Source organism: Agelaius tricolor, unplaced genomic scaffold (assembly GCF_023055355.1).
Source record: "Agelaius tricolor isolate 1412-34295 unplaced genomic scaffold, bAgeTri1.0.p SCAF_1, whole genome shotgun sequence".
Lineage (NCBI taxonomy): Eukaryota > Metazoa > Chordata > Aves > Passeriformes > Icteridae > Agelaius > Agelaius tricolor.
This window is the reverse complement of record NW_027269261.1, coordinates 34159377-34187264: the sequence shown is the minus strand read 5'-3', so window position 1 is coordinate 34187264 and position 27888 is coordinate 34159377. Positions and strand designations below refer to the sequence as shown.

At 38.8% G+C, this 27888-nt stretch overlaps 1 protein-coding gene across 1 annotated transcript; it reads left to right on the top strand.

The window, feature by feature from the left end:
• MEMO1 (mediator of cell motility 1) lies at nt 1-27817 on the top strand. Its single transcript, XM_071429323.1, has 9 exons — nt 1-361; nt 12359-12440; nt 14534-14602; nt 16554-16666; nt 17967-18078; nt 18998-19140; nt 20265-20341; nt 25713-25817; nt 27119-27817. Exons 1-9 carry the CDS (start codon nt 301-303, stop codon nt 27248-27250), a joined length of 894 nt encoding a protein of 297 aa, XP_071285424.1. The 5' UTR covers nt 1-300; the 3' UTR covers nt 27251-27817.
• Nucleotides 27818-27888: the final 71 nt, after the last annotated feature.

Below are 27888 nucleotides of genomic sequence, written 5' to 3'. Positions count from 1 at the left end.
GAGCCGAGTGGGGCCAAACCCAGCTGCGGCCGCGGCCTCCTTCTCTCCGCGCCCCCCCACCCGCCGGCGCGGAGTTGGCGGCGGCGGCTTCGAGCTCTGTCCCCGCGTCCCCCCCCCCGCGACCCCGCCCGGCCCCGCGCCCCCGGCCCGCGCCGCCCCGGCAGCGCCGCCTCCGCCCGCGGGGCCCGGGCCGTGCCGGGGGAGGAGGAGGGGGAGCAGCGCCGCCGCCGCCGCCGCCGCCGCGGGCGGGCCCGTCCCCCAGCGCCCCCCCCGAACATCATAGGCGGCTCCGGCTCCAAGATGTCCAACCGGGTGCTCTGCCGGGAGGCCAGCCACGCCGGCAGCTGGTACACGGCCTCAGGTACCGCCGCCGGGAGCGGGGAGCGGGCGGCGGGGGCTGAATCAGCACTTTGGGGCCGCCGGGGCCGGTACCGGGCGCGGGGAGGGGCCGCCGGCTCCGCCCCCGCCGGCACATGGCGGGCGGGGGTTGGGGGCTGCCGGGCCCGGCCGCGGCGGGGAGCGGGCAGGGCTGGGCACGGGGTGCCGCCGAGCCCCCGAACGCACCTGCCGGCCGCCGCTGCCCCTCTCCTCCCGCCCCGCTACTTGCAGCGGCGCCGCTCGGCGGAACCCCGCGTTTGGCCGTCGCCGGGGATGGATCGGGCCCCCGGCTGCGCCTCCTGTGCCCGCCCTGCCCGGCAGCCGCGCCTCGCCGCTGCTCCGCCGTGTGTCACGGTAGCGGGGCTGAAGCCTGCCCGGGGCTGTGCTTCGCACCGAGTGCTGCTCTCTGTCAGAGCACACGGGCGGATTTCAGTATTTTCAGCTGCTCCCGGGGTTTATTGGTTTTGTTCTGTTAATTCCATGAGAAAATACCGCCCGTCTGGGGTTAGAAGGCAGGGGAGAAGGTGTGAAAATAGGGAGTTTTATTTTACTTCTTGTCGAGGTATGAAAATAGGGAGATCTGTTTCTCTTTTTGCAGTCCAAGGAAACCTTCTATTTTTCCTTCCCTAGCGCTTTCTTTAGAAGGAGTGAAAAGTTACTAGGCAATAGCGCAAAGTGGCTCTGTCCATTTAAACATGTGGTACTTGCAGAAGAAGAATAGAAGAAAAACGTGGTGCATTGGAGGGCGAGCTACCGCTCCCCTCGCCCACGCCAAAAAAGTGCAGAAACACGTAATAATGGCTTGATAGCACATATATTTGGAGATAAGTTTTGTTCGGTTTTGGGGCAGAACCGCCTTTGTGAAAAGGATGCACGTTTGTCCTTTCAGAGCTGTTAATAAGATTTGTAAGGGATGTTCTTTTACTGGCCCCGCGAGTAAAGATGATTACAAAACTGCAGGTGAACGAGCTCAGATGAACAAGAGGCTGTTGTAATGAGCAGTTCAGAGGGATGGGGGGTACAATTGAAAATAAACCAAACCAAACACTGAAATGTTGCATTCAGCATCCTAAATTAACATCTAAGAATTGGATGTGACAAGTCATACGCTTCTCTTGGCTGAAATACATGTGGTTTCCCCTCTCCTCCATAAATTGATGAACGAGGTATGAGGCAAAAATGAAAGGGAAGTAAAGAAATACAGAGAAGAGGGAAACACAGCAAGAGGTGGATTGTGTGATAAGTAGCTGAGCTTCAAATGGTTGGGTAGGCATTTTCGAGACAACAATAGAGGATGATTGTTTGCTTTCTGAGCTTAATATTCTAAACATAATTCTTGTGTCCGTGACAAAACTGGCCTCAAATCTTTGTGCAGCTTGCAACTACGTTTATTTCCAATGATCTAGAAAGGTAGATAGTACTCCATTTACAGAAAATATACAAAATTGTGTCAAAGGTATAGATTTAATTATGTGCAAAGACATCAAAACATCAGAGCTTTGTGGTAATCACCTTGGTCCTGCAATTTATATTTTCATTTATGAGTAAGGCAGAAAACTAATCTGCGATATGGAATGGCTACATAACCTTACACACAAATTTTGTCATTTGTTTGGTATCGGACTTCATGTCAAGTTATTACTGGATACTAGGAAATAAGAATTTTAATTTTTTAAAAATAATTTATGAGGCATGGATACTGTGTTTGACTGTTTTCTTCTCTGTGAAAATGCAGTGCATAATTTAGTTAGACTACGCTGTGGTAAGTGTGTGTAACTAGTTTGGCCAGTACTAGTTGTTTGTAGTAGGACATCCAGAAGCATGTTACTCCCATTGCTTTTGGGCAGCCCTCTGGCAGTTGCTTATTGAGGAGATGTGGGATGGTTGCCCAGACCCACTGCATGAAAAAAAAAACCCAAACTGAATCATGTTGTACTAATGAATTATGACAGCTGTGCTTGTGACAAGTTAAATTGTTACAGTGTGTATGGTGGGGGTAAGTGGTTGATGTTGCATAATCTGGGGATTTTGGAAATGTTTTTCCTTAAATGAGCAAGAAATATTATGTGTCTTGCTACAGAACTCTCTTCTGCTGTTTGCACTGGGCGTGTGAGAGCAGGAATTGTGCCTGTTCAGCAAGACAAGGACTACCTATTATTTATTGCTTGAAAGCAATAAATAATAAATAAATAATTTTATGTGCCATTTAGGAAGGTCCATCAAAACTCAAGAGAAAACAAATGGGGACCAAGAGGCTGTGTGTTCATCGTAGATTTAACTTAAAATCTTCCTGTATTTCAGGCCAGACTCACATGTCAGCTGCTACTTCAAACTTATAACGTAGTCTCCTCAATTGTACTACTTGAAGAAAGTGGATTTTACCATGTGTTTTCAGCCTGCATAGCTTCAAGGCTGGAGCTGAGGCAGGGATTAGTTTGAATTGTGATAATTCTTCAGTGTGTTCCCATGGATCTCTGGGGATTGTCTTTTCAAGTCCTCCTGCCTCCTCTGTTGTTGGTGCTCCTGTCTCGGCCCAGAAGCGATTTGCTGTGTTATGTATAAACTGGTTAGCGTTTGAGCTTCCCCTTTCCTCCAAACTGCTCTCCTACTACAGAGCTGAGTTTGACTACACAGGGTGAGTGGATGCCCTGCCCCTCATCTTGTTCTGTAATTAAGAATATCTATCTGAAAGGGTCATGAGAAATGTGATTTTTTTACAGATAGGTTCAAAATCTTTACATCTGAAAGCATTTTTAAAAGGGTTGAGTGAGGATAAGGTTTTTAAGTGGTAGTTTATCCTGAGGTGCCTGGTACCTAGGGCTAAAATGTCAACACACCATCCAGGATGATGCATGGCATCCTGTGCTTGGGAGGGGGTTTACTGCTAAAGTGAAGAACCCATTTAGGTGTCTCCTGCACTCCAGGAATGGCAGCAATATCACAAATGAAGCCACAACCAAGAAGGAGCTGCTACTCTTCAGGGACGGTCAATGCAACGTGTGTAAGAGGGTTTGGAAGAAATGCCACTTCTTGTCTTTAGAGCTGCTCATTTCCACGGGGCATCAATTGCTTCAGCTGAAAATAGACCATTGCTCCATCATTTTCTCCAGCCATGGGATGTGCACTGCTTAGGTTCTGCCTTGGAAAATATAAACATGCACTCTAGTATGATTACACCACCTACTTGTACGATGCTAATGAATGCTGTAGAGCAGGTGGGACTGGCTGGGCAATTATGCACATCCAGATATGTTTCACACCTTAGAATGTTTCATCTTAGTAAACAACTTTGTGTTAGAGGGAAAGTTAGGTCCCAGGGAGAAAGCTCACTGCTTCCTACTCAGTAAAGCTGAGAAGGGGACAAGAAGTGGAAGATGAACTTCACCATGATGTTGTAGCATTTCACTTCCCATGTGTTCTTCATTGTGTGCTGTTGTGAAAACAAAAAAATCTAAAAATTAAGGTCTTCAAGGAGTTTCAGTAGGTGAGTTCAGTATGACAGTTCAAACCAAAATGTTTGTCATCTCTTTCCCCACACCAAGAATTCTAGAGGAAAGGTAATGTTCATTCCACATCAGTCAGTGCAGGACCTTAATGAACTTGAGGTGTATACCTCTGGAGCATTGATTGGCAGCAAACAGAACAGTGAAGTCTGGTCAGTTCCTCCTCCTACTTAGCAGCACCACTGAGCATGGAAAGCTTTACAACTGAGCTTCCAGACTGAAACTGTGCTGTGCCCATTGCTGATAGTAGGTCACTGGTCTAAACAACCTTGTTCCTTACTTGCAGAGCTTCATCTGCATGTCTGCTATTAAAAAAAGTTAATGGTATATGACATGCCATTGCTTTTGTGGACTAGCAGCTTGGTGTATGCTGGCCACTGAAAACATTTGCAGAATTTAGATAAAAGTGTACAATGTAAATAAAAACAACACACAGCACTGCTGTCATGTAGATTGTTTAAAAAAAAATAAAATATCACTCTTGTGTGGTGAAAAATAGTACATTCACATTTATTTTCGGAAGGAAGTCCCGGTCCCGCTGTGTTAATTCAACCACCTAGTATCCAGACGTCTTGAGAAATTGATTTTTAACCAGCAGGTGGAAGAGGAAGATTAAGGACAACTTGAAACAAAAATGGCATAATTTTCAGTGACTTTGAATGCTGGCAGACACATTCCTAGATACAAAAGAGCAGATGAAATGCAATGGAAATGACATGCTATCCTGAGCATGGACTGTTTGCAGGATAGGTGTGTTTATTCTTCAATATGAGCAGATTCAGTAGGTGCTGGGCAGTTATTGTTGTGGGAAATTAATCCATATGCTTCTGAAATGGAAATAAACATTAGCTATGTGTGTCTTTTTGTTTCCTCTGTAGCATGTCATGACAAGTGAGATATCACATTATGATGCTGAACATGGCTTATGGGCCCACAGCTGGCCTCCCTTGTCTGGCCCCTGAAGTGCTGACTGAGTACTGTGCTGCTCCTTATTAACATGTGTGATAAGAGTTCTTGTTTCAGCTTTTCCCCAGTCAGTAGCATGGTGATACAGGTAAAACGTGAAGGGTTTTAGTAGGCTCTTCCAGGTCACAGGAGTAAAAATCAAATTGAGAGTGTGTGTGAATAACAATACTCCATGATGTGAAACTTGCCCTGCAAAACAAGTTTGTTCAATTAGTTAGGGCTTATTTCTCTGCTTTCCCTGACCAAACCATAGTGGCCAGAGGTGTGCTGTTAGCCTGTGCCAACTTGCTTGAACTAGGAGAACCTTAATTTCCATAAGCTTATTAATGCAAATGTGAGTTGGCAGAGTAATTGCTGTGTCGACTTGAAACACCATTGTACTCATTGTCTTGAATGCTTTTTTTTTTTTTTTTTTTATGATGAGCCGAGTAAATGGCCAGTAAATATTTGAGGAGACTTCAAGCTTAATGGTGCACTTGTGTTTCTGCTGCCCTAGCTTGTCAGCAAAAGAACCCCAAAGGAGGTAGGCACTGACATCTTGTTGCTACTGTTTGTAGGGATTAAGCTTCTAACTTGTTTGGACAAGAAATGCTAGAACTCTCTAATAACTGGCTGTTGTACTGCCAGCAATGTTTCAACCTTGTCTTTTGGGCAAAAGTCTGCGTGATGGTGTGTAGATCAGCAGGAAAGTATAATGCTTTGAAGAACTTCAGCAGACCAGAAAATAAATGAAAAGGCAATTGTGTGCCATGAATGATCAGTTCAGAAGTTGCATTTCCCTCAAAGTTGGCCACTATTTTCTCACATTTGCAACCCCTTCTATTCCTTTGTAATCCCCAGTAAGATCAGAATTAAGGCTTTTTTACTGCCTTTGTACTAAATACTGTTTTTTCTGATGTCAAAACCCACTTACTCTGTGAGGTAGGCAACTTCAAGGTGCAATAGCAGTGTGATTCTGAGATAGTAAAACTGTTCTCATTTGTGCCTTATGGGGCTTGGGGGCCCTGAGGAGTGAAATGAGGATGACTCTTCATTTTAACGAACAGTGCTGTAATCCAGCCTTTGTATGCTTGTTGGCACGAGCTGGAACTTCTCATCAGCATTAGAGAAAGTGTGTACATCAGTTACAGCTGTTCCTGCTTTGCTGTGGTGTTGCTGAATATGTGTAATCCATTCCTCAGGCCCGCTGCCCACAGTTTCTGAGGGCAGATGCTGCTGCTGGGTTCACTGACCCTGAGTGGCTTCATCCCACCGTAACTTAGGGCAGAATCTCTTCTCTGTAGTGTGCTGGATATGGGTCTCTGCAGCAGCTGAAGTGGTCAGAAGGGAATCACATGTGACTCTGTGTGGTTCAGACTGGGAATGCAGACGAGGGCTTGAGAAAGATGTTCTCTATGCCGTAGAAGAGTCTATAAAAGCGGTTTACTGTGGCATGCCAAGAACCCTGGCATACTCCCCAAAACTGGAATAACTCATCACAGTTCGTTCATAAACTTTATGTAGAAGTAGTGAATCATCACGTTGTTTGTAGATGATCATAGACAAATGGATCCAGGAAAACATGGAAAAAGCGTGTGGGGGTCACTGAAATGAGATGTGGTTTAGTGGTGAGCTTGACAGTGTTAGGCTTATGGTTGAATTCTAGGATCTCAAAGGTCTTTTCCAGCTTGAATAATTCTATGATCTCTTGTAGTGAAGGGAGCTTTCTGCAGTAGCAGGATAATTAATGTACTGATCATGAAATCTTAATGTTGTGACATTAGCTGAAGCATTACAAATACAGCTGTTAACTTAAGTTCTTACCTTGCAATCTGTGAACAACTAATCATAGTGTCTTACGAATTCATTAAGTATTTGCTTTGCAATGTTAAATACCAAATGTAATATCTCTCTCCCTTCGGTCGTTTATCTTTTTTTAGGCTTTTTAGGGGGAAACTGGATGTGTCATTACTGACTCTTTTATGAATTAAACATGGAACACAGCATTAATATGCAGACTGTATTATTTAGCATTGTATACTGAAAAAGCTTACTGGAATAATTTGAAATACAATTTCTAGGCTATTATTTCTAGCTGAATCACTTAAATCCTGTCAAAATCAACATACTTCAAAAAAGGAATGTAGATTCAACTTTCACTGTACAGTTGGAATTGAAAAAGAGTTTTATATTTGGTGTAGTTCTGGTATCATTAAAATAGGCCTGCAAGTATCACTTAGTGCACACTTTCACAAATCTCATTTACATTTAGTGTGTGTTAGAGCTAAAATAATTTTAAGAGGTTTGGAACAGAATGTCATTTGTTTGGATCTCCGAATGACCTGGGTACTAAGGTTTTTTAAGGAAGCTAGGTAGGTACGTGTTGGTTGATATTCTTAATGAGTGGTGTTATATTTTGACTTTTTACATTTCTGCCAACTTTCAGTAAAGGAAAATCAATAACTAGTTGAGTACTGGAGAACTGAGGCATACAAGTAAGAACTGCCACCAAAGCAGATTTTGATATTTGTTTCCGTGTTTCTGTTGTGGCTTCAGTTTTATTTTCCCCCATTCAAGCACTACTTGCAGTTTTAGCTCCATCTTACAATGTATATAAATAGGAATTAATGTGGCATTGGTGTAATCTCTATTTGTGTCTTAATTTTCCCCTAGGTTCTTGTTTGCATTAGTAAATTTCTGCGTTGCCTATAGTCTGATTTCGCCATTTTATCAGTATTGGAGGAGAGTATATGCTAGCAGTGGAGAATGTGCCCATTAACATGAGTTGTTGGATGTCACCTTCTATTCCTGACAAATCCCAGTCTTTGCATAGCTAAAGCTTATTATTTATTCAAGGATATGGCTTTTGTTGCATTGAGAAACAGGTTTGTTTTTTTTTTTTCAAGTGTGGTCTGTGTGTTTTGAAAAATCTTTACACTTTATGCAATTTTAACTGTTGGTCCTCTGTCACATTTCAGATTTCAGTCTGCCTAACAATTTAATGTGTGTTTCAGATTCACTTTTGGAATTGTGAAGAAAGGAGTTCCCTTAGTTCCAGTTACTAACCTAATTGTCTGCCAGCCCACAGGGTTTTGCTATTACTTTGATTTTTTCGAACACTCTACATGAGTAAAAACTTACTTCTTACCACACATGTTGTAATATTTATTAGAAGCATTTTTGAGGTGTAGACTTTTCTCATCAATAGGAAAAGGTAGTTTAAAAGTGAAAGACTCAAAGAAGGGGATGGTGGCTCCTATAGGTAGGGGACATTCTTGCACAGGTAAAGGCTGTCAATGCTGGGGACTGCAGTGTTACTGTCACTGTGCTCCAGCATTACTTGCCTTGCTGCGAGTGCTGTACACCTGCAGCCTAGGGGGACCTGAGCAGTTTTCCCTGGCACTGCTCTAAATTTTGATTGAGGTTTATGCTCTTCCAGTAAAAAAAAGTATTCACTGAGACTGAGGATTCAGAGCAAACACTGAGTCTTCCCTGACAGTCTGAAGAAGTATGTTTTGTGTGTGTAATGTTGGCTGCAGGAAAAGGAGCAGAATGCCATTACATTGTGTTGACACTTGGCATATAAGCACTTCAGCCTCACCGACAAGGTGAGGTTGGCTGTGGAACAAATGTGCTGGTTTGGTTTAACCTATAGTGTCTGGACCATCACAGCTGTAAATTGGGGTGATGAACTTATCTGAGTCACTACCAGATGTCTTTGTGTTATTATTCCCTGGGTGACAATGGCATGCGAGCAATGTGGAAGGATTCTTTCTTACTTACTCTAGAGCTTTGTGATGGGATAATGTTTATTGTTAAAATAAGCTGTCCTTTTAGGCAAGATAATTGAATAAATGCTGCCTGTTTCCCTAAATTTGCCTAGTGGAGACTTGGTCTGTGCTTGCAATTATTTTAAACCTTGGCATTACTTCTACTGATTTTCAAAACAAAACAGGATGTGAAATATCCATAGATAATGTCAGAAATCTTTAGTTACACACCTATGTTTATACCTGACTTCACAGGTTTGAAATGCGGATCCTACTGTTACGGACTTCAGTGAAGCTCATATTTTGCTGCTTAACCTTCTTTTGATCACTGAAAGGTCTGATCTTACAGTATTAATGCTAAAGTATACTGATTGTTGCATCCAGAAATTGCATCCATAAGGTTTTCTGCCCTTCTGTCTGGGTTAGCCTTAAAATCCCTGTTGCTCTCATCCTGCCAGCTTTCCCAAGATGAGCTTTCCACCTGAGGTTCAAGGAGCTGGGGCCTATTTTACTTCCAACCACAACAGCAAGGGGATTCATGGATGGCAGTGCTGTTCACTGTCCGTGCTGGTCAGCTACACATTCACTGGATTGTCTTGATGACTGTTTTTCCAGTTAAGCTTCATTTAAATATGAACAAAACTTCTTTATGAGGAAGTTACTCATGTACTATAATACAATTCCATATGGCAGAGCACAGCTACTGTGATAGTGTGGGTTTATTTATATTTTGTATAACAAATTCAAGTATTTTGACTTTAGCTTTAAGCATCCTCATGTTTGAGAAATTGGGAGAAAAACTTCTCTGAACAGTTCAAGAAAAAGTTGGTCCTAATTTGGTAACAAGAAAATTACAGTTCTAGAGTATCCCCCTTAAAGTATTTGTAAGCATAAGAAGCTGCAGGTAGGCTATACTTTTGTGAATTCACCTGAGTGCTGTTTGCTTGGCTTAACCTATAGAGTCTGGACCATCACAGCTGTAAATTGGGGTGATGAACTTATCTGAGTCACTACCAGATGTCTTTGTGTTAATTATTCCCTGGGTGGCAATGTTTTCCCGCTTTTTTTGTTTTTTTTTTTTTTTTTTTGTAGCTAAAAGGTCATGGATATGTTGTACTCTCCATTCTCTCTCTGTTAGTTCTCTGGAGAGAGAAATTTGATTGCATATTTTATTAAAATAGTGCAGATAAGTATAAGTTGAAATGAAAGTTTATATTAGGTCAAAATTAATTATTTAAACAGGCACCTTATACTTGGCATTAGAGGGAAAAAATCTGAAAGCAGATGTGTTACTTGGTCCTTAAGTAAGCACTTAAAAGTTTCATCCCTTGGGTCATACAGATCTGTTATTTTACTGCCTCTAGGAAGAAAATGTTATTTTGTTAGAGTGTGTGTCTGTAGTAGCAGACTAAGCAAACCTGGGCATCTTACTCCACTTCCACACTGTAAGATCAGAAGTTTTAGTCGGATTTGACCAATCATGACATTTTAGGATATTACCAGATGTTTTGACCTTTGTCTTTAAACTGTTCAGCAAGTTACCTGATTTATCTCAACTGAGGGCAAATCGCCTTCACCACATCCTTAGTGAAAAACCCTTGCTAAAGAAGGGATGGAGGAGGGCTTAGCACAGTGCCTTGCAGAGGAAGAGTTCCCCTTGGTTTACCAAATTCTGACCCTTTTGCAATTGTGTTGCCTATGAATCCTCTTCTTTGAGGAGAACAGGTCAGGTGGGGCAACGTAATGTCTAAGTCTCGGTAGTCAGTGTTGGGGGAAAAAAGTGTCCTCCTAAAGAGCTTAATTCAAAAAGTATTTTATCTTTCTACATATTTTGGGAGAATTAGGAAGTAAAAACATTTTTTAGGTGATTTGTTTCTTCACTTAAATATATAACAAATAAAAGTGGTAATACTGTAAAAGTGTACTGTTTTGTTAGTCTCCTATTATCTTAGAAGGAGGGTGAAAATAGAGACCCTCTATTTTCACCTTCCTTCTAATATTTTTACTTAGCTTCCCCAATAGCTTCCATTTTGTAATATGTCATTATGCTTATCTCTATTGCACATCACTGCTTGTAATTTCTCCAAACAACACAAGCAGCAGAACAAAATTGGTATGCAGTGGAATTTTTATAACAATTCCATCATTTCACAAAGTCACTGCATTATGTGATTGACAGCAGCTACTCTGTCACTCTTTCACCTTGTTAGAGTTGTAGACAGTAACTAAGGCTTTTAAGGTGTAATAGAAGATTTAGGAAAATGGTGCTGCACTTGCTTTCTTCCTTCGTGTAAGAAGGTAGGGCTCTTCACAGCTACAGAAGGTGTCCTTTTTCAAGGAGACATGGATTTAAGTTTTGTATAAAAACTAATGGCTTCAACACCTCTACCCTTCATGTCTGCATTTTCTAGAGAAAGTTTTTTGACTATCCCTGGTCAGGGACTGATTGGATTCTGCAAAAGTTGACACCTTTTCTCTCATTCTCTGTGGTTCTTGTCAGCCTTTTGGAGAGCTGTCAGCCCTTGTCAGGGCTTTTTGGAATGTATCTGTGAAATGGCTTCAGGTAGTTTAATTTGGTTTTGACTTCCACTGGCAGTTGGTAGTTCAACACCTGCATGGGGAAGATACAAAGATCTACAACGTGCATGGAAGAAGAAAAGCAGCTTGCTGCACCATACTTTACAGATAAGCTCTGCTGGCATAGAGTTTTGTCAAAAGCATAGTAGGAGCTGAAAAAAGTGCATCTATTTTCTTTGTTAATGCTATGTTACTTGTAACAATAGCAGCTGAATGAGATTTTCTTGAAATATATATATATATTATATATATATATATTCTTTCTTTAATAAGAAAGAATGTTGTACTGTATTTGCCAGACTTGCTTCCTGAAGGATAGCTTAACACTAGAAAGTTTTCTTGTGATGGGAAATAATCAAAATGTGGCTTGTTTGGTTTGGTTTTTTTAATGTTGTATTTCTAGAAGGCTTTTTTTATCATCTGTCAGGTGATTGAATTAAGAATATTTGCTACTTGTTGAGGTACAGAACTTAGCTTAAAAAATGAAATTCTGGATTGGCCAGTTATCAAAGTTAATGTCAACTAAGTGATCACATACTTGTAGTATATGTTGAATGACCAGAAGTTGTTAAGGTGTTAGGATAAGCATAATGTCTTTTCACTTTTAGCTTTTTCCTGTGCATTTACACATTTTCCAGGTTACAATGTTTTGTATTATGCTCTTCTACTTGCTTAATAAAGGATTTATTACCATAGTCATTGGCTATCATGCAAGCATCAGGCCTCATATTATGGCATCTTCTCATATTGGGCTCTCTTGATCAAGATCATAACTTTTTACTTCTGAATTCTGCAAGTTCAGTTATGAGAGGAAACAATCATCTGTCCGCGATTCTTTTGAAATCAGCAGCCATTCTTTCAAATGGGGAAGTGGTGTGTTCATTAGTCCTCACAGAGAAGGAAACAATAAGTGTGTGTTTGAATGTGCAATAAATGAACTTCCAGGCCAGGAGGTTGAAACTTTCCTATGGTAACCTTCAACCTTACAGGGTTGGGGTTGCTTTTTGTTGTTGCATTGGGTATTTTGGGGGAATGGTTTTTTCTGTTTGTTTGTTTTTAGATTTAAACCCAGCTTTGAATGTTTAAGATGACTTTTAAATCTGCCGGACTTTCCAGCTTTATTTGTAAATTTTTGAGATGTATTAGGTTCTTTTATGGCTTCAATATTTCCATGTCTCTTCACAGGACCCCAGCTGAATGCACAGCTAGAAGGTTGGCTTTCTCAAGTGCAGTCCACAAAAAGACCTGCAAGAGCCATTATTGCACCGTAAGTATGAAACAGAAGTTCACTATATCAAATACTTCTTTAAATGCTCTTTCTTTTTCTGGCGATTTTGGAAACTGATTAAAGCTAGTATTTAGCTGAAAGAAGGGTTGTATGGTTTCTAAATAAGTATTTTGGATATAGCATAGAATGGCAGAAATCTGTGCACGTTTGGGTGTATGATTAGCTTGCTTTTGCTGATGGACTCATAATATTTGTTTGTGACCCAGTAAGATGGGTAAGAGTTATATTAATGAGAAAAACAAAACCCCTCCAATAACAGAATAAAAAAACCAACTCCAAAACAAAGTAAGCAAAACTGGTGCATTCCCACACAGCCTCTAAATAAAATTTAGCAGAGCTTAAAAGCCAAAAGAAATTAAACACTATTCAACTATCCAAAATGGTTTACTTTTGTTTAGTTTGGTTTTGTTTGAGCTATTTGTCCACAGGTAAAATAGAGATCATCTGAACTATTTAGGGAGAATTCAATTTCTTGTAGATAGCTGAGACCTGTAATGACAAAAGTATGTTTGTCATTCCAAGTAATTGAGTTGGAAGGAAACACTGGAAAAAGCACCTTAAATATGATGCTTGTCCTATGCTAACATAGCATTGTCATAATGTTTGAAGTATTACATAATAGTATTGAGTGTGCAAAAGAAATTGTCCCAAAAGAAATTGTCCCAAAAGAAATTATCTGCCTTAGTCTTTCTTACAGGAATGTCAGGAGACCTTTCAGCTGCAGATTATGGAGTTTGGTTCTTTTTCCAGAATTGGTTGGGATCTTCCTTTGATCTCACCATGTTTTTTTGTTAACTGTGCCCTTTTTTTACCACCTCTGAAATGGGATATGCTTAATATTTTTGTGGTAGATGGAAGAAGCCTGTAGCAGAGGGAACATTTCAGCAGACTCTTTTGACATTGTCTAATAACATACCTTGCCCATTTGTGAGGTTTTGGTCTCATGTTTCCCCCCTTAGCATGTATGTTAGTAGTACCTTTCTGAGCTCTTTACAATGAGTGGGGTAAGTGATGAAGTAAAATCCCAGGGTCATTTTGAAGGTAACTTGCTCCAGGTATCAGTCTGTGGATGAATATAAATGTATCTGAGCATACATACATATAAATACATGTAAAATCCTTCAGTGCTGTCAATGGGAACTTGTATCTTCAAGCATCCTGTATACCTCAGGGCTTGCAGCCTGCATCATTCTCAGTGTCATTGTGTAAAGCTGTGCTGTGGGCATACTGCTGAGTGACTAGGAGCCATTTTCTGCCACTTTACCTGGGACTCTAGGAATGAATATTCTATGAAATTAATGCTTTTAGCAGTGTAATGTGAATTTTCACTCATTTTCATGGGCTTGAAGAAAATGGGTCTTCAGATTTGAAGGCAATATTTGAAACAACTAGTCAAAATAATTATAAATTGTCTTGGACCACACACAGGAGCAGAGGTTGAGAAAGGACCATGCCAGACTGATGGGAAATGGTGAAGCATGTAGCTTATTCCCTGCAGTAAAAGATAGCATGCTGCCTTCCACTCTTTTCCATGTGCTTGTTCATTCTGTTGCTAAGTTAGTCTTAATGACAGAGCATTTTTATTCTCTCTTTATCTGCTGTTACATGTAGTTCTCTCTTTGCCAAGACCCCTCTACTGTCATTATATTCACTTACTGGAGTGTAGTTGGAAGAGCTTTCTCCAGTAGTTTGCCAGTTTGCCACTCCCTTGTTCACTGGCTGCACTGTTAGCATTATCATGAGCTTCTGATAACAGGCAGTTGTGCAGCCTGCATATATCCTTTACAGGTAAGAGAAGGTCCTTTCATCTGGGGGTTTCCTGACTGTTCAGTGGTCACTGATAGTTTAACTGATCAATAAATGGTCATTGCCAGTTCTTCAACAAATACATGTCTTGTGTGATCAATACTGCAGCAGCACTTTCTTTCTCTTTCAGAAGTTTTGGATCACTCTTAAAATTTCTAGTTCACTGGGGACAAAAAAAAGTCCTGAGAGATTAACACTGAATATCAACATATTTAAGATGTTGAGCAATATGTAAATCCTATCATTTTGTGTACTTTGGTTTGCAGCCATGCAGGATATACCTATTGTGGATCTTGTGCAGCCCATGCTTACAAACAAGTGGATCCCAATATCACGTGAGTATTACAGCTTTCTTTACAGAGCCTAAGACCCTGAGGTTGCAATTCTCTGATGAGTGGAATGTTCTTGTTACATTCTTACATCTTGAAGTACTTACATTTTAATTTTGTATTCTTTTTAGCCTTCTATGCATCACTTCTGTTTTAACATCATAAATGTTCAAATTGGATGTTACAAAAGGGGGAAAAAAGGAATATTGTTAAAATAATTGGTAATTAACTATTTACAAGGGAGGGATTAAAGACTTTTCAGTTTATTACTGATGTTCCACTGCTTTTATAAAAGCCCAAACTGGTTTTGTTGGGTTTTTTGGCTTTTTGTTTTGGGGTTGGGTTTTTTTGTTTTTTTGGTTTTTTGTTTTTTTGTTTTTTTGTTGTTTTTTTTTTTGTTGTTGTTGTTGTTGTTGTTTTTGTTGGGAGGTTTTGTTTGTTTTATTAAGTCAATTAAAATACTTCACCATAATTCTGCATTGGTTTTTTAGTGCAGGATTATGGGCTGAATACTGCCAGGATTCTCTTCTGTGGTGGAGGAAGTGACCAGTGTGTTTATCAAAGTTATTTGTGCTAATAATTTAAAATGGACTTCTGTTTCTAAGAAGTTTAAAAAAGGAAAAAGTAAAAAAAAAAAAAAAACAACAAAAACAACCAACCAACATGCTGGTCTGTGTCTGCCTCTGAAAATTTGAATCCAGTTATTTTTGGGTAAAGGAAAATAATTTTTATGTTCTGCTGACTGCAACATTTTTTTTATGACAAAAATTTAAAATGTCTCCAGTGTTTATTCAAAGTATGTATTTTGCAATGCTAAGTAAAAACTGTCTAGGCTTACCAGTTGTTCATAAGATAACATGCTGTAATACTCTTCAAAGACAATGGTTTTAGTTCTTTCTAAGCTATTGCAAATGATGTGAAAATAGCTCATGGAATGACAGATAACTAGTTCCTGTAAAATTTCTGGAACAAGCTGTTCCCTGATAAGGAGTTGTTGAACTTGCTGGATCATTTGTTTTTTACTGCATGGGATATTTAGAATTCATCTTTGAGCTAAACTGCTAAATTGCATATTTGAATATTTGTTTTTTATTAGCTTTGCAGGAAGTTTGTGTTTTAGTGTACCTTGTTATAGCACTCCCTGTGTAAGGGATTAAAAAAACCCAAACCCTCAGAACTTTACATATCTCCCACCCCTTTAATTCAGTGCCAGAAACAAGACTATATAATCCTAAATATGAAAAGCTGAATTGCCTATATTTTTTTTCACTTTTTCTTTTAAGTCCTGTGGCAGGAGATGCTTAATATCTAACCAAGAGCCAGGAACTGAGGATCTGATGAAATAATGATGTCATGATGACATGTAAAAGGTTGCAGTATCAGCTAAAGCTATGAATGTTCTGGTCCAAGTCTCTGTTGTTGATGCAACAGCAAAAAAACCATAACATGTAAGAACATAAACCCAGCATTTGAGAAGGACATTAAATTTAATTTAGTGAAAAGTAAGGCTAATCAAGTAAATAAGTGGAAAAACTCTGAGTAGATGATAAACTCATAATTGTTATTTGATCCTGTATTTATTGAAGGTGGTGAGTAGCTGAAGGTCGTGTTGATTCAATGAGAGAGTTCAAAAATCCATTCTAAGTGGCTGTAACACAGCATTCAGCCTCCAGATGAATGAAGTCTGACAAATTTCTAGCTGATGAGTGCCCACTGATACATAACCTGCTTAAGAGATTGAAGGGTAGAGCATTAATTGAACTGATCTCATGATAATGCCTGACATACCGAGCAAGATTAGGCCATGGATTGATGTGGGGTCTTCCTGACAAGAGAGTAAAACTACTGTAGCCACGAGAAAGTACTACTTTGTATGCTTCCATTAAACTTGTTACTCTAAGCTGAGTTGCTGTACATTGCAGTTGTCTAAATTGTGGCCTTCTGTTAATTGTTGCAGCCGAAAAATTTTCATTCTTGGGCCTTCCCATCACGTGCCCCTCTCCCGATGTGCACTTTCCAGTGTGGACATTTACAGAACACCTCTGTATGACCTTCGAATTGACCAAAAGAGTAAGTGCATTACAGAGCTTGGACCTCTCTGAGGCTTGGCTATGGACTGTGGTACTGCAGTGCTGGGGACTTTCTTCTTGTTGGGCACTTCCTTGCTCTAAGTGGCGTACAAGTGCACATCTGGGTTTAGTGCAACAAAAAATGAACTTCTGAATGAGCCTGGTTGTTTCAGACATGGTCACATCATAACCATAGTGTTTCTCTTCCTTCTGGCAAGAATTCGAAGTTTTTGCTTATCTTTTCAATTTTGAGTGTGTGCTTCAGGGTTTTAAAACTACAAAAGTATTACATCAAATAATAACTCACTGAACATCTTTGCCATTCTCATGTTAAGTGTTTTGGCTGGAAATAAAGGTTCTTAAGTTGATTTGAGTATGATTCCTGATAAATGAATAACAGAGAAACAAAAAATTGATTTTATTTGGATTGCATGTGACTTTCTAACTTGCTAACTTAGAAACTGTGACTCCATGAAATGCCAGTCTTTTGAACTAAGTGCAATGAAGTTTAATTTGATATTTTGGCTTTTATGTATTTTGAGGTATACCTAAGTGATACAGTGTCTTTTTTCAGAAAGGCTAATTAGCACAGATGTGCTGTGTTTCATTGTAACTGTGATTAAGCTAATTCAGGCTTTCTACATAGTGCCTGCAGAATTTCCTTTGCTTTCTGTAGAGCTCCTTTATGGAGCTGAGAAGGAGGCACAGCCCTACATCAAATTCATCATCCAGTGGAGAATTTTCAGAATGTGGAGATGACTGTATGCTGTCAAATACGCTTGAGAGTAGAAAAGATAACTTAGAAATGTGGGCTACTTAATCAGTTGTGGCTGTCTCTACATTTCATGATTCAGTCAATAATAAATTCAATTAAATAACAAAATCAGCAATTCAATTAAGTAACAAATCAAGCAATAGCTCATCTGATTAATTTTTTTTAAACATATAATGGGCAGTTTATGAAAATAAAAATTCATTGACTAGGCAAATGCATGTATGGTTTCAAATGTTTTATTTGTGAATTAAATTTTGTATCATAACAAAATATTTTTCAATAAACTAGTTAGGTTACTGATTTAACACATTTTTAAAACTGAATCAATTATGTTTATATTTTAATGACTTGAACATAATTTTATTTCTGAATTTATTTAGAAACAAGTGGTTTATGATGATAGCCCTTGGAGGCAAGTAATTTTTTATAGTGAGTATGTTCTGATGAAGGTACACTATAGCTTGCTTTTTGCACTTGAAGCAGTTTTCGAAGAAAGTACTAAAACCTGATCTTTAATTCATTTCAGTTTATGCAGAACTGTGGAAGACTGGAATGTTTGAGCGCATGTCCCTACAGACAGATGAAGATGAACACAGTATTGAAATGCATTTGCCTTACACTGCTAAAGCCATGGAAAGGTACTAGGGCTAATTACTTCTGCAATTAGAATGAACATTATGTGCATTAAATGTTGGAGCTGCTGTGAAGTGCAGTAGGAAATAATAATACATTTTATGGCATAGAAGACCTTATGGTGTATATAATGCTCATACTTCCCTGTCCCCTGATAAAAATTTTGGTAAGGAGAGGGTCAAAGACTAGGATAAGTTGCTGTAATTGAAACTGTGAGCAAAGCAAACACCTAAACAATGAAGTTATAACACCTCTTATAAACAGATTTACTTAATAGAATTAATATTAGATATGCTTTCATGAACTTTTTTCAATAGCTGATTTTTCCCCCCACTTTTCAAGGCATCTCTGAAAGAAGTTCCAATAGTTTTCTGTGAGATTTTAAGTTTGTTCAGAGCCTTAATACTAATTTTGAAATCAGGCGTATGTTTATAGCTGCTGTTTCAGATGTTTTCTTTAAATAAAAATTTTCAATCTGTGTTGGGGTTTCTTCCCTAAGATGTGCCCCATCCCTTTTTTTGTTTAAATTTCCATTGTGTTTTGAATTTTACCTAGAGTGTCAGTATATACCTGGGTACTGTGTTGAGCATTTTCATATAAGTTTCATTTACTTGGAGAATTCCCAACATGCAGCATCTATACAGGGAAAATTTAATTCTTACTTCATTGCTGATTTCACTGTCTTTTCTTTTTGTTTGTCTGGTATTTTTACTTTGCAGCAGAGAGAAATACTGGTTTTGGGGGTGTATGTTTTCTGAAATTGAAGTACTTTGAAGTTCTAAAACAACATCCTAGTATGACCTTTGCAAAATGCTATCTTCAAATAATAGCAACCTTTTAAACCATTCTGCAGTTTCAGTTAGCAAGCCCTGAAAAAGCTTCAGATGTTACTTGAATTACAACCTTTTTTCTTTTGCTTATAAGCCATAAGGATGAGTTTACTATTATTCCTGTGTTGGTCGGAGCACTGAGTGAGTCAAAAGAGCAGGAATTTGGAAAACTCTTCAGTAAATACCTAGCTGATCCTAGTAATCTCTTTGTGGTTTCTTCTGACTTTTGCCATTGGGGTAAGTTCCATATCTCATTATAAGAGTATATTGAATATTTTGTAGCTATTTTCAAATAATGTATTTTATTAAACATTCAACATTTTAACTTCTGGTAAATTCATTTTTGCAACTTAAATGCCTTCATAAAGTTAAAGAAGTCTTTAAAATCTGGAATAATAGGTAAAAAATATTAATGTGATAATGTGTTTTCAGTGTAGTGGAGGAAATAAATGGTGATTTTTATACATCTCTTTACTGTTGCAATGAAATAATTGCCTGAAGTTGCTTGCTCTTTTTACTCTTCTTTTAAGTACCTCAAAACAACTTTCAAAATGAATTAGCCAAAAATTCACTGGGCATGGCCACATTCCTCTGACAGAAATAAGTTTTGTATGTTTTACTGCTGGGTAAGATAGCAGATGGATTATTTATTCCAATTCACCGGTGCTGCCCCAGTTCATCTTGGTGACAGAGCTACAAAGACTCCAGAAGCCTTGACTTCTGCCCTGCTTTATAGTTTTATTTTTCTTTGAAGTGTAATAGTAGCTGGAAAAGGGACTGCTTCAGAAAGATATGTGACACAACAGACCTTCTTCCTTTTTTTCCATTGTCATCTTTGCTCAGCTTAATTAAGTGCATGTTTCACTCATCTTTGAAGTGGAGTAGGTGGAAGGTGTATATAAGAATGACCTGGTCCAGTTGTGGCTAATGACCCATCTAGAACTGCTTATTGAATTATCATGAATTTTTTCTTTTAACCTTCATTTACTGTGGGTATTGTTGTGCAAGCAGAAGTAGCCTGACTTTGTCAAGAGGGATAGCAAAATGAAATGTTGCTTTACTTCTTAATTTACAGAATTGGATTCTAAGGCAATAAGAGGCAGTTAGTGATACTTCAGTGTCAGTTCTGCATAGTCGATTTCTCTTTAGGAATATAGCCACCCATCATGTATTTTTTTCCTTTACTTCTGGGCTGCTACTTTATGATTGCCCTAGAATTTCCTCAATGGAGCTAAAAAGTATAAAATAAATGAAGATTACTACTTTATAAGTATTATACTTTCAAATATTTAGTAGGTATTAGGGAGTGGTTTAGCTACAATTTTTCCCTTTTTTATTTTATACGTGATTTTTGTTTCAAGGTCAGAGGTTCCGTTACAGTTACTATGATGAATCCCAAGGAGAAATTTATAGATCCATTGAGCACCTAGATAAAATGGTAAGTTTTCAGATTTGGTGGAACTAACTAACAAATTTCTCCTGTACATTCCATTTCTTTGAACACTTGAGAAATTTTTCTAACAAGATATTATAGATTAGCTATTTTATTGAATGTATAATTTTCTTTTGTTTACCACAATAAGAATTTAGCTGTTGGTTTTAGCTGGTATCCTCCATTTTGCTGACTGCACACAATTATATTGTGGGTATGAATTAGTAAGCATAATTAATGAAGAAAAAAACGCATGTTCACCTACCTAAAATGCCCTGATGTAATGTAATTTCTGTCTACATACCCTCTTCTGTTTTTGAAAAGCAATAAGAATTATGCATGGGAAATTGTGGTAGTTCCAGCTTGATTGCTGTGATACCTGCATATAGGAACAGCATTGTGATTATGCAAAGGTTTCAGCAACATCCCTTTGGAAGAGGAAAGGCTGTAGGGCATTGCACTGGTCAGGGAAATGAAAGCCACTGTTTCCTTGGGAGTAGCCTTCCCCCTGCCCCTTACTCTGTAGTAGGTGGTGGGGAAAAGCAGTACACCATGCTTCATTTGGGGTTTGGCCAAAGGCTGAAAGCAATGTTAAATCCATAAAGGTCCAATGCCAGTTCTGTTGCATTTTCTTTGCAGTCAGAGGAGCCAAGGATTTTTTTAAACATAAGAAAACACCAACAACTTAATGTTCAAGTCTGTACTTAAGGCACAGATTAGAAGTAATTCTTCTGGAAATACGTAACCATAAAATTTGTTTTACAACTGTTTGCATCATTTATGTAACTTCTGTAGAATCTGTTAGAACAGAGAGCTGTTCTTATTCATGGTATGTTAATTTTTTCCTTATCTTGAAGGAATAAATCCTATCTGTTGGAGACATCTCTAGACTTTCTTGCCTTGTGTATACAAATTAACCTCTTTGTTTTGCTACTATTCATCACTGGAATAGAAATAATAACAGTAAATAATTTGCCTTCATTCTGTTTATCCCATTTTTAATAATTCTTGTAGTCAGTTGAGAGGCTTCTCTATCAAGAAAAGTCTTTTTCTACAGAATCCCAGCATCAGTAGCTTTGAGTGTTTTTGCAGGAGAGCAGATTATGGTGCATTAGCAAACATTAGTTTCCCCTTGTTAATTTCTGTGGTGAAAGCTTGAAGAAAAGACTGGACTTTGGCATTTAATTACTCTTAGGGAATACATTGCTGCCCTAGCTCTTCCTTTTGGTCATTATTCAGCTAAATGGAAGTGACATTTTTTTGTAACATGGAAAATCATGTCTACTGTTTAATAACTATGAAAATACTTTTTCAATCTGAAGTTTAACTGAAAACTAAACATGCTGCTGTATAGCAGCCATACTATGGTTATTTTTTGCTTGTTTGTATCATGCCATATCTGACCACATGACTCCATATTCAGATGCTATATGGAGGAGGTTTTGTTTTGGGTGATTTTCAGAGATATCTTATTAGGAATATCACAATGATCTCCCTGTCACATTTTTCCAGTTTTTGGAAGTTTGTTCAATTTTATGTCTCACTTGGCTACTTCTTATTTCCTTAGAGATAAGTATTGGATTTTTTCATGTGATTTGACGTACTAAACAAACTTGTACTGTTGTAAGCAGTAGGCCTCTACACAGACAAAACAGCATTAAGATAGAGACAAAACTGTGCTAAAACTGGCTTCATTTTATTGGCCCTAACTAGGAAAGCAGTTGGGAGAGCACATTGTGGGCAGGAAGGTATTCTGGGGCAAGATGAAATCAATTTTCCTTAGAAATGCCTTTGTGAGAGGATGATGGCCTCTTCCTTAAATGGACTGGACCTTACATATAGGTGCATTTTCTCACCTAGTGCATGAAAACTGCTGAATACTTTGGGCATTGAAGTTTAGAGCCATTAGGCTCCAGCATAAAACAAATACAAGAGTAGTAAATATTGCTGGGCAGACATCAGTTTCTCCATGGTAATTGTTGATCTGACCACTGTCACCACAGCCTACTTTGTGATGTAATGGCAAAAGGAGGGAAATAGCCTTGTGGTTAGAAGGGTACCTTAGGGGATAATCCTCAAATTAGGAGCTGTAGCTGAGCAGCTGATGTGCAATAGTTTATATACCATAACCTGAAACACACTATCTTTTTGCATATAAGTGGGGGAAGTATTTTGTAAGACATTGTTGAAGAGTAATTCTTTTTGATTGACTAGACAGAAAATGCTCACTTCAATCTTGACTGCTACATTGCTCATTTTATAGGAGCATAAATTTGGTATGGGATACTTTATGCCTCACTTGAGTCAATGGGGAGATTTTGGTGCCCTGAATGCTGATGGGGGAAAATGCAGGCACTGACAAGTGCTGTGCAAGAATAGCCAGTACTTGGTCCAGGAAAATGCTCAGCACCCCTTGGCTTCTCAGGTACCTCTAATGACCTGCTGAATTCTGGTGGCTTCTGCAGTGCTGCTGCAGTGAGCCAGGACCTTCCATAGTGCTCCAGCCTGGGAAAGCCTCTTAGGCTGGGCATAATGTAAGATTGAGTCTCTGCCTGGATGCACAAGTCCCTGTTCTCTTCTCTGTGCCTCGACAGTAATTTTCCTGGTGATTATTTGTCATGTAGGCTGAGTGACTCACACATGCAAAGATAGTTGGGCTGGATAGTACTAAGACCAAGTTTGTTTCCACTTCCATTAGAGTGCAATTAGTTTAGATATTGAAGTGTGAAGAAACAACTGAAATAACTGATAACAGACTTTACATGACCAGCCAAACAAAGCATTATTGGCATATAGTATAAAATGAGCCTATTGGTTGCTGGATTGGGTTTTTGTTTGTTTGTTTTGGGATATATGTGTGGGGTTATTATTTTTAAAGTTTTTTTGTAGGCTTGTAGATACTTGATCCTATTAAGGAATATTATTTGAAAATGTAATTTTGTAATCATGTTAAGTGCACTGTGCTAGGATATTGTAGATGCCATTAACAGTATCTGGGTAACTAAGGTATGCAATTTCTACCTGATGCCATAATGACCATGTGATAAGCAGTGAAACTGTGCTTACACTTGTACCGTGTGGGTTTTATGTGTTTTAACTCTGTTCTAAGCCATGCCTAGCTGAGTTGTTTCAAATACTGAAAATTATTAGCTTCATATACCTCTGCTTTTTGTAAAACACAACCTGGCAAAAATGTTTCCTTTGTTCCTCAACACCATTTTAGACTGAGAAACAAGGTTGATAGTCTTTGTTCCTCTGCCACAATGATTTTTAAATCCAAAAGATTGAAGAGTTCAGTACAACCTAATGCTTATAGGACATCTGTTTGTACCAATTCCCTATAGATTTTCTCCAGTCTCTGATGTATGGAACTCTGTTAGCATTTTCTGGGATGAGCTGCATAGCTGTAAATGTTTTGCAGTGCTGAACTGTGCATTGAAATAAGCTTACTTGGCATTCTCATAAATCCATGTCCATTCATTTGAGACAAATGCTCAAATGCCTCTGCCCAGTATGTTCCAGTGATTTACAGCTGTAAAGTGAGTCTCTCAATGGAGCAGCTATTTTCATGTTTTAAAAGGTCATGAAAGGGTTTTACAAACAGGTGAAATATATTCTCATGAGCTGTTCAGTATCTAAGTGCCTTATGCATCTTTAGTTTCACTTGAGTATTTAGTCAAGTTTAGTTCTGCTTTCTTTAGCTGTGTACTGACATGTACAATCTACAAGGAAATGGATGGTTGAAAGATACGCTTTGGAAATGCAACAGTGTCTATGTAATCACTGCTAGTTAGAGAATAGCTACCATTAATTTTTTTGGCACTCATTTAGGCTCTGTAGATCTGGAGTGATTAACAGCTGAAATTACTGGCCAGGGGTCCAAACACTCTCTCCATGACTCCAGAAAAACTGAGTTCTTACCACCAATTGGCCAACTTAGCTTGGTTTTGTTTTTCCACAAAACGTGTTTCTTTATGAATTCATCATATGTCTGTTTCTGTTTAAAAGTACACAAAGGTTGTGGTTATTGTTGCTGTTAGTAATTCTCCCAGCTCTCCTGGGAATCTTCTGCTCCTCCATTGTAAGCTGGGATCCAGCCTGAATAATTAGCTGATATGTGCCAGATCAGCCAACGCCCTTGCAGAGTGTTGTGGAAAATTCACTCTTGAGGTGGAGACTTCAGACTGACTGCTTCCTGCATTGTGGCTTCTCCTTTTATCACCCAAAAGCAGGGGAAAGAGCTGGAACAAATGCAGGAATCATAGAAGAAATTTTCTCCTTTTCTGGTATCAACCTCCAGTTATTCCCATGCAAAGTATATTTTTTTTCTAGTCTCTAAGAAAGAGCTTATTGTTTCACCAACAGAAGCAGCATAACTATGTATTTTATCGAGTTAGTGAGTGTCTGGAGCTTATTTCCCTGGTGATTCAGAGAAAGGAGAAAAAGATGGGGATGGAGTCTAATACAGGCCAAAGAGCAAACCCGTGATAAAACTGAGACAATAATTGATTTAGACTTGTTTCTATACTAGTTTCATAGTGTTTGATCTGCTTTATGGGATGGGATAAGAGTGGACTGTATCTGGAATTGTAGGATTCTTTTTGCTTTTAAGAATGCAAATGTTTGTATACGTGTAAGATTTTGTTTTCTACATGTGTGCTGGTATTCTCAGCATGACTCCATGGGATCATGGGTCTCACTCTTCTTGGAGGAAAGAATGTATATGTGTGAATTTCTCCTGGAAAGTGGAAGCACCACCTGCTGGTTCTTACATTTTTGTTGTGCACCAACTTGATAGTGCTTTAGAGATTTCCTGGATCTGGTTTTTATGCTCTGAGCAAATGGCCAGGCCATGCCCAGATCAACTGCCTTGCATGCCTGGTGTGTCCGGGATACATCACACTTGTTAAGCATGTGAATTGCACATGGATAGTGTTTGTTTTATCTAGGGTTTTTGGACATCTGGAAGTCCCAGACAAGTGCTTGGCCCTGAACTTTGTTACCAGGGAGAGCAGATGGAGGCACAACTTCTTCCTGCTTTGCCCTTTTAGTAAATTTGTCTGGTTATAGCTGTACCAAATCTTATGGAAGTAAAGCAGTCTTGGATGGTGGGGATCAACTAGTCTTCAGAACTTTTTTAATGTGAACTTCACAGATCTGTGGATTAATGACAACTCTGGAACAGGTCCTGCACTTTTAGTTTGGCAAGGAATGGAAACAAGATGACTACAAGCTAGAGCTCACATGCTGAGATTCCTTTGATATCCTTGGTACAAAGTAGAGGGGTTTTCCTCCTGCTCTGTTGTAACAAATAGATGATGTATAAACACCTTCTTGTGAATGTGTAATGTAATTATTGCTATCAATTCTTTTTCAGGGTATGAGCATTATAGAGCAGCTAGATCCTGTATCTTTTAGCAATTACTTGAAGAAATACCATAATACAATATGTGGAAGACATCCTATTGGAGTGCTATTAAATGTAAGTAACTGTTGATTTATTGAAGAATGCGGCTTCTGGGAAAATGCTTGCATTTGTAAAACACAATACTGCTGCAGTATTCCTTAGTTCTAAAATGTTAAGCCTTAAATTAATTTATTTTTAAGTGTTCTCAATTTGGTCTCTGATTTTCGTGTCTTGCATGTAGACAAATGTAAGCTCTTGAAAGGACTGAGGGTTTTCTGTTCCCTAAGGGAGATGAGATATCACATTCCTTTTGAATTTCAATGAAATGCAATCATTCACTTTCTCTTGGCCCTAAATAAATGAACAAATTAATCCATCTCCCTGAAGAAGTATGTACTTTTTTGAATCAGCACTTATGAACGTGTATTTATTTTCTCTATATTGCTATTAGCTAGCTGTTGTGAGTGCCTTGTGATGTCTGGCAGTGGTTTTGAGTTTTGAAAATATGGTGAGAGATATACTTACAGAGGCTTAGTGCAGAACACCATTGACTCACAAATTAACAGCAGTTAGAATTCTGATTACTTTCTGGTTACCATATTCTGCTTTGCTGATACAGTGCAAACATAAACCTGGCTTAACTTAGTTGTCTCAATTTGGTTGCAGCTGCTTTACAGCACTGGTGGAGTGCTGCAGATTTGTCATATTGCTTGAGTGAATCTCACTGTATTTTTACTGTAATTCAATGAAACAGGAAGCATGTTATTTTTTTAATAGGGAAAACTTAATTCACTGGGAATGTAGTCTGCATGGAGAACGTAGAAAGGAGCCTTTTAAAGTGGAGTCCATAAAAGTTTGTATGAGCATTATCAATACTAGTGATGCATGTAGCAAAGTTCAGTACTATGACAACTCTGCAAATATACCGAACTCTTACCCTCAGATAATTATTAGTTTTGCAGTGAATCACAGCTAAGTTCTGTTCATTCACTTTTGCCAGTTGTCATGCTTTAATAAATTATCTTTGTACCTCCTTTCTCCTTGATGGAAGAAATAGAATCTGAAAAGTGTTAATAGTGTTAGGCTTCTTTCTGTTGCATCTGTGTTTCTTTATAAATTCCCCAATGTACTGAAAGCATTGTTTCCAAAAGAGGTATCATGGAAGGTTCAGTGTTGCTTTAGAGAACTGCACGGATGTACACGGTGTAGTGGGGGAAGCGTCAGTGAACAAAACAGCACAGAAATAGGCTACATCCACTAGTTACTGGGAGGTGCTTATATCATGAGCTTGTGAGAGATGGTGCAAGGACCTTTGAGACCTAGGAAATGTAATTTCACTGATACCTTTTTTTAAACAGCTCTTTTTCTCTCCTCAGGCTATCAACGAGCTCCAGAAGAATGGAATGAATATGAGCTTTTCATTTTTGAATTATGCTCAGTCGAGCCAGTGTCGAAACTGGCAAGACAGCTCAGTGAGTTATGCAGCTGGAGCACTTATGGTCCACTGAACTGCTGAATGCTCAGGGATGGCACCTGCACACACTCTGTATTCGGGGTCCCAGCCTAGCCCTTACAAAGATACAGTCCCTGGTCTTTGGGTATACTGAAACCTCAAACTAATAGAACTCTGTTCTTTTCTAGTAGGTGTAGTCCTTCCTTAGTTTCAACTCATTTAAAAATGCTTTCTTGTTTAGGACAATGGAAGGAAGACTGGTATCTGAGCTTTTTGTGAGAGTTGTTTTTTTTCTTTGGAAAAGATAATGGCTATGAAGGCATGGTGGTAGACTGTCCTTAAAAATATGACATGTAAAGCATTTACCATATCCTAAATTTGCACTCTTTGCAGACCTGTGCACATATACTCAGCTTTCAGAATAGTTTTGCAAGTTGTAAACGGAAAAAGGGGGGAAAAGGGGGTGGAAGCTTTTTAATAAAAGAAAAAAAAGGAAAACAACGCATTTATAAATGATTCTGTATTAGAATATAATAAAACTCCAGTATAGTCAGTTACTACCCGTGATGTACAACAGATATCTTCTATTTTAGTTGCTAATAAAGGGCTACACAAACCAAAATAGTCTGATTTAAACTTATTGCTTTGTGTTCTGTATGTGGCTGCTTGTCATTAACATTCTTTATCCTCAGT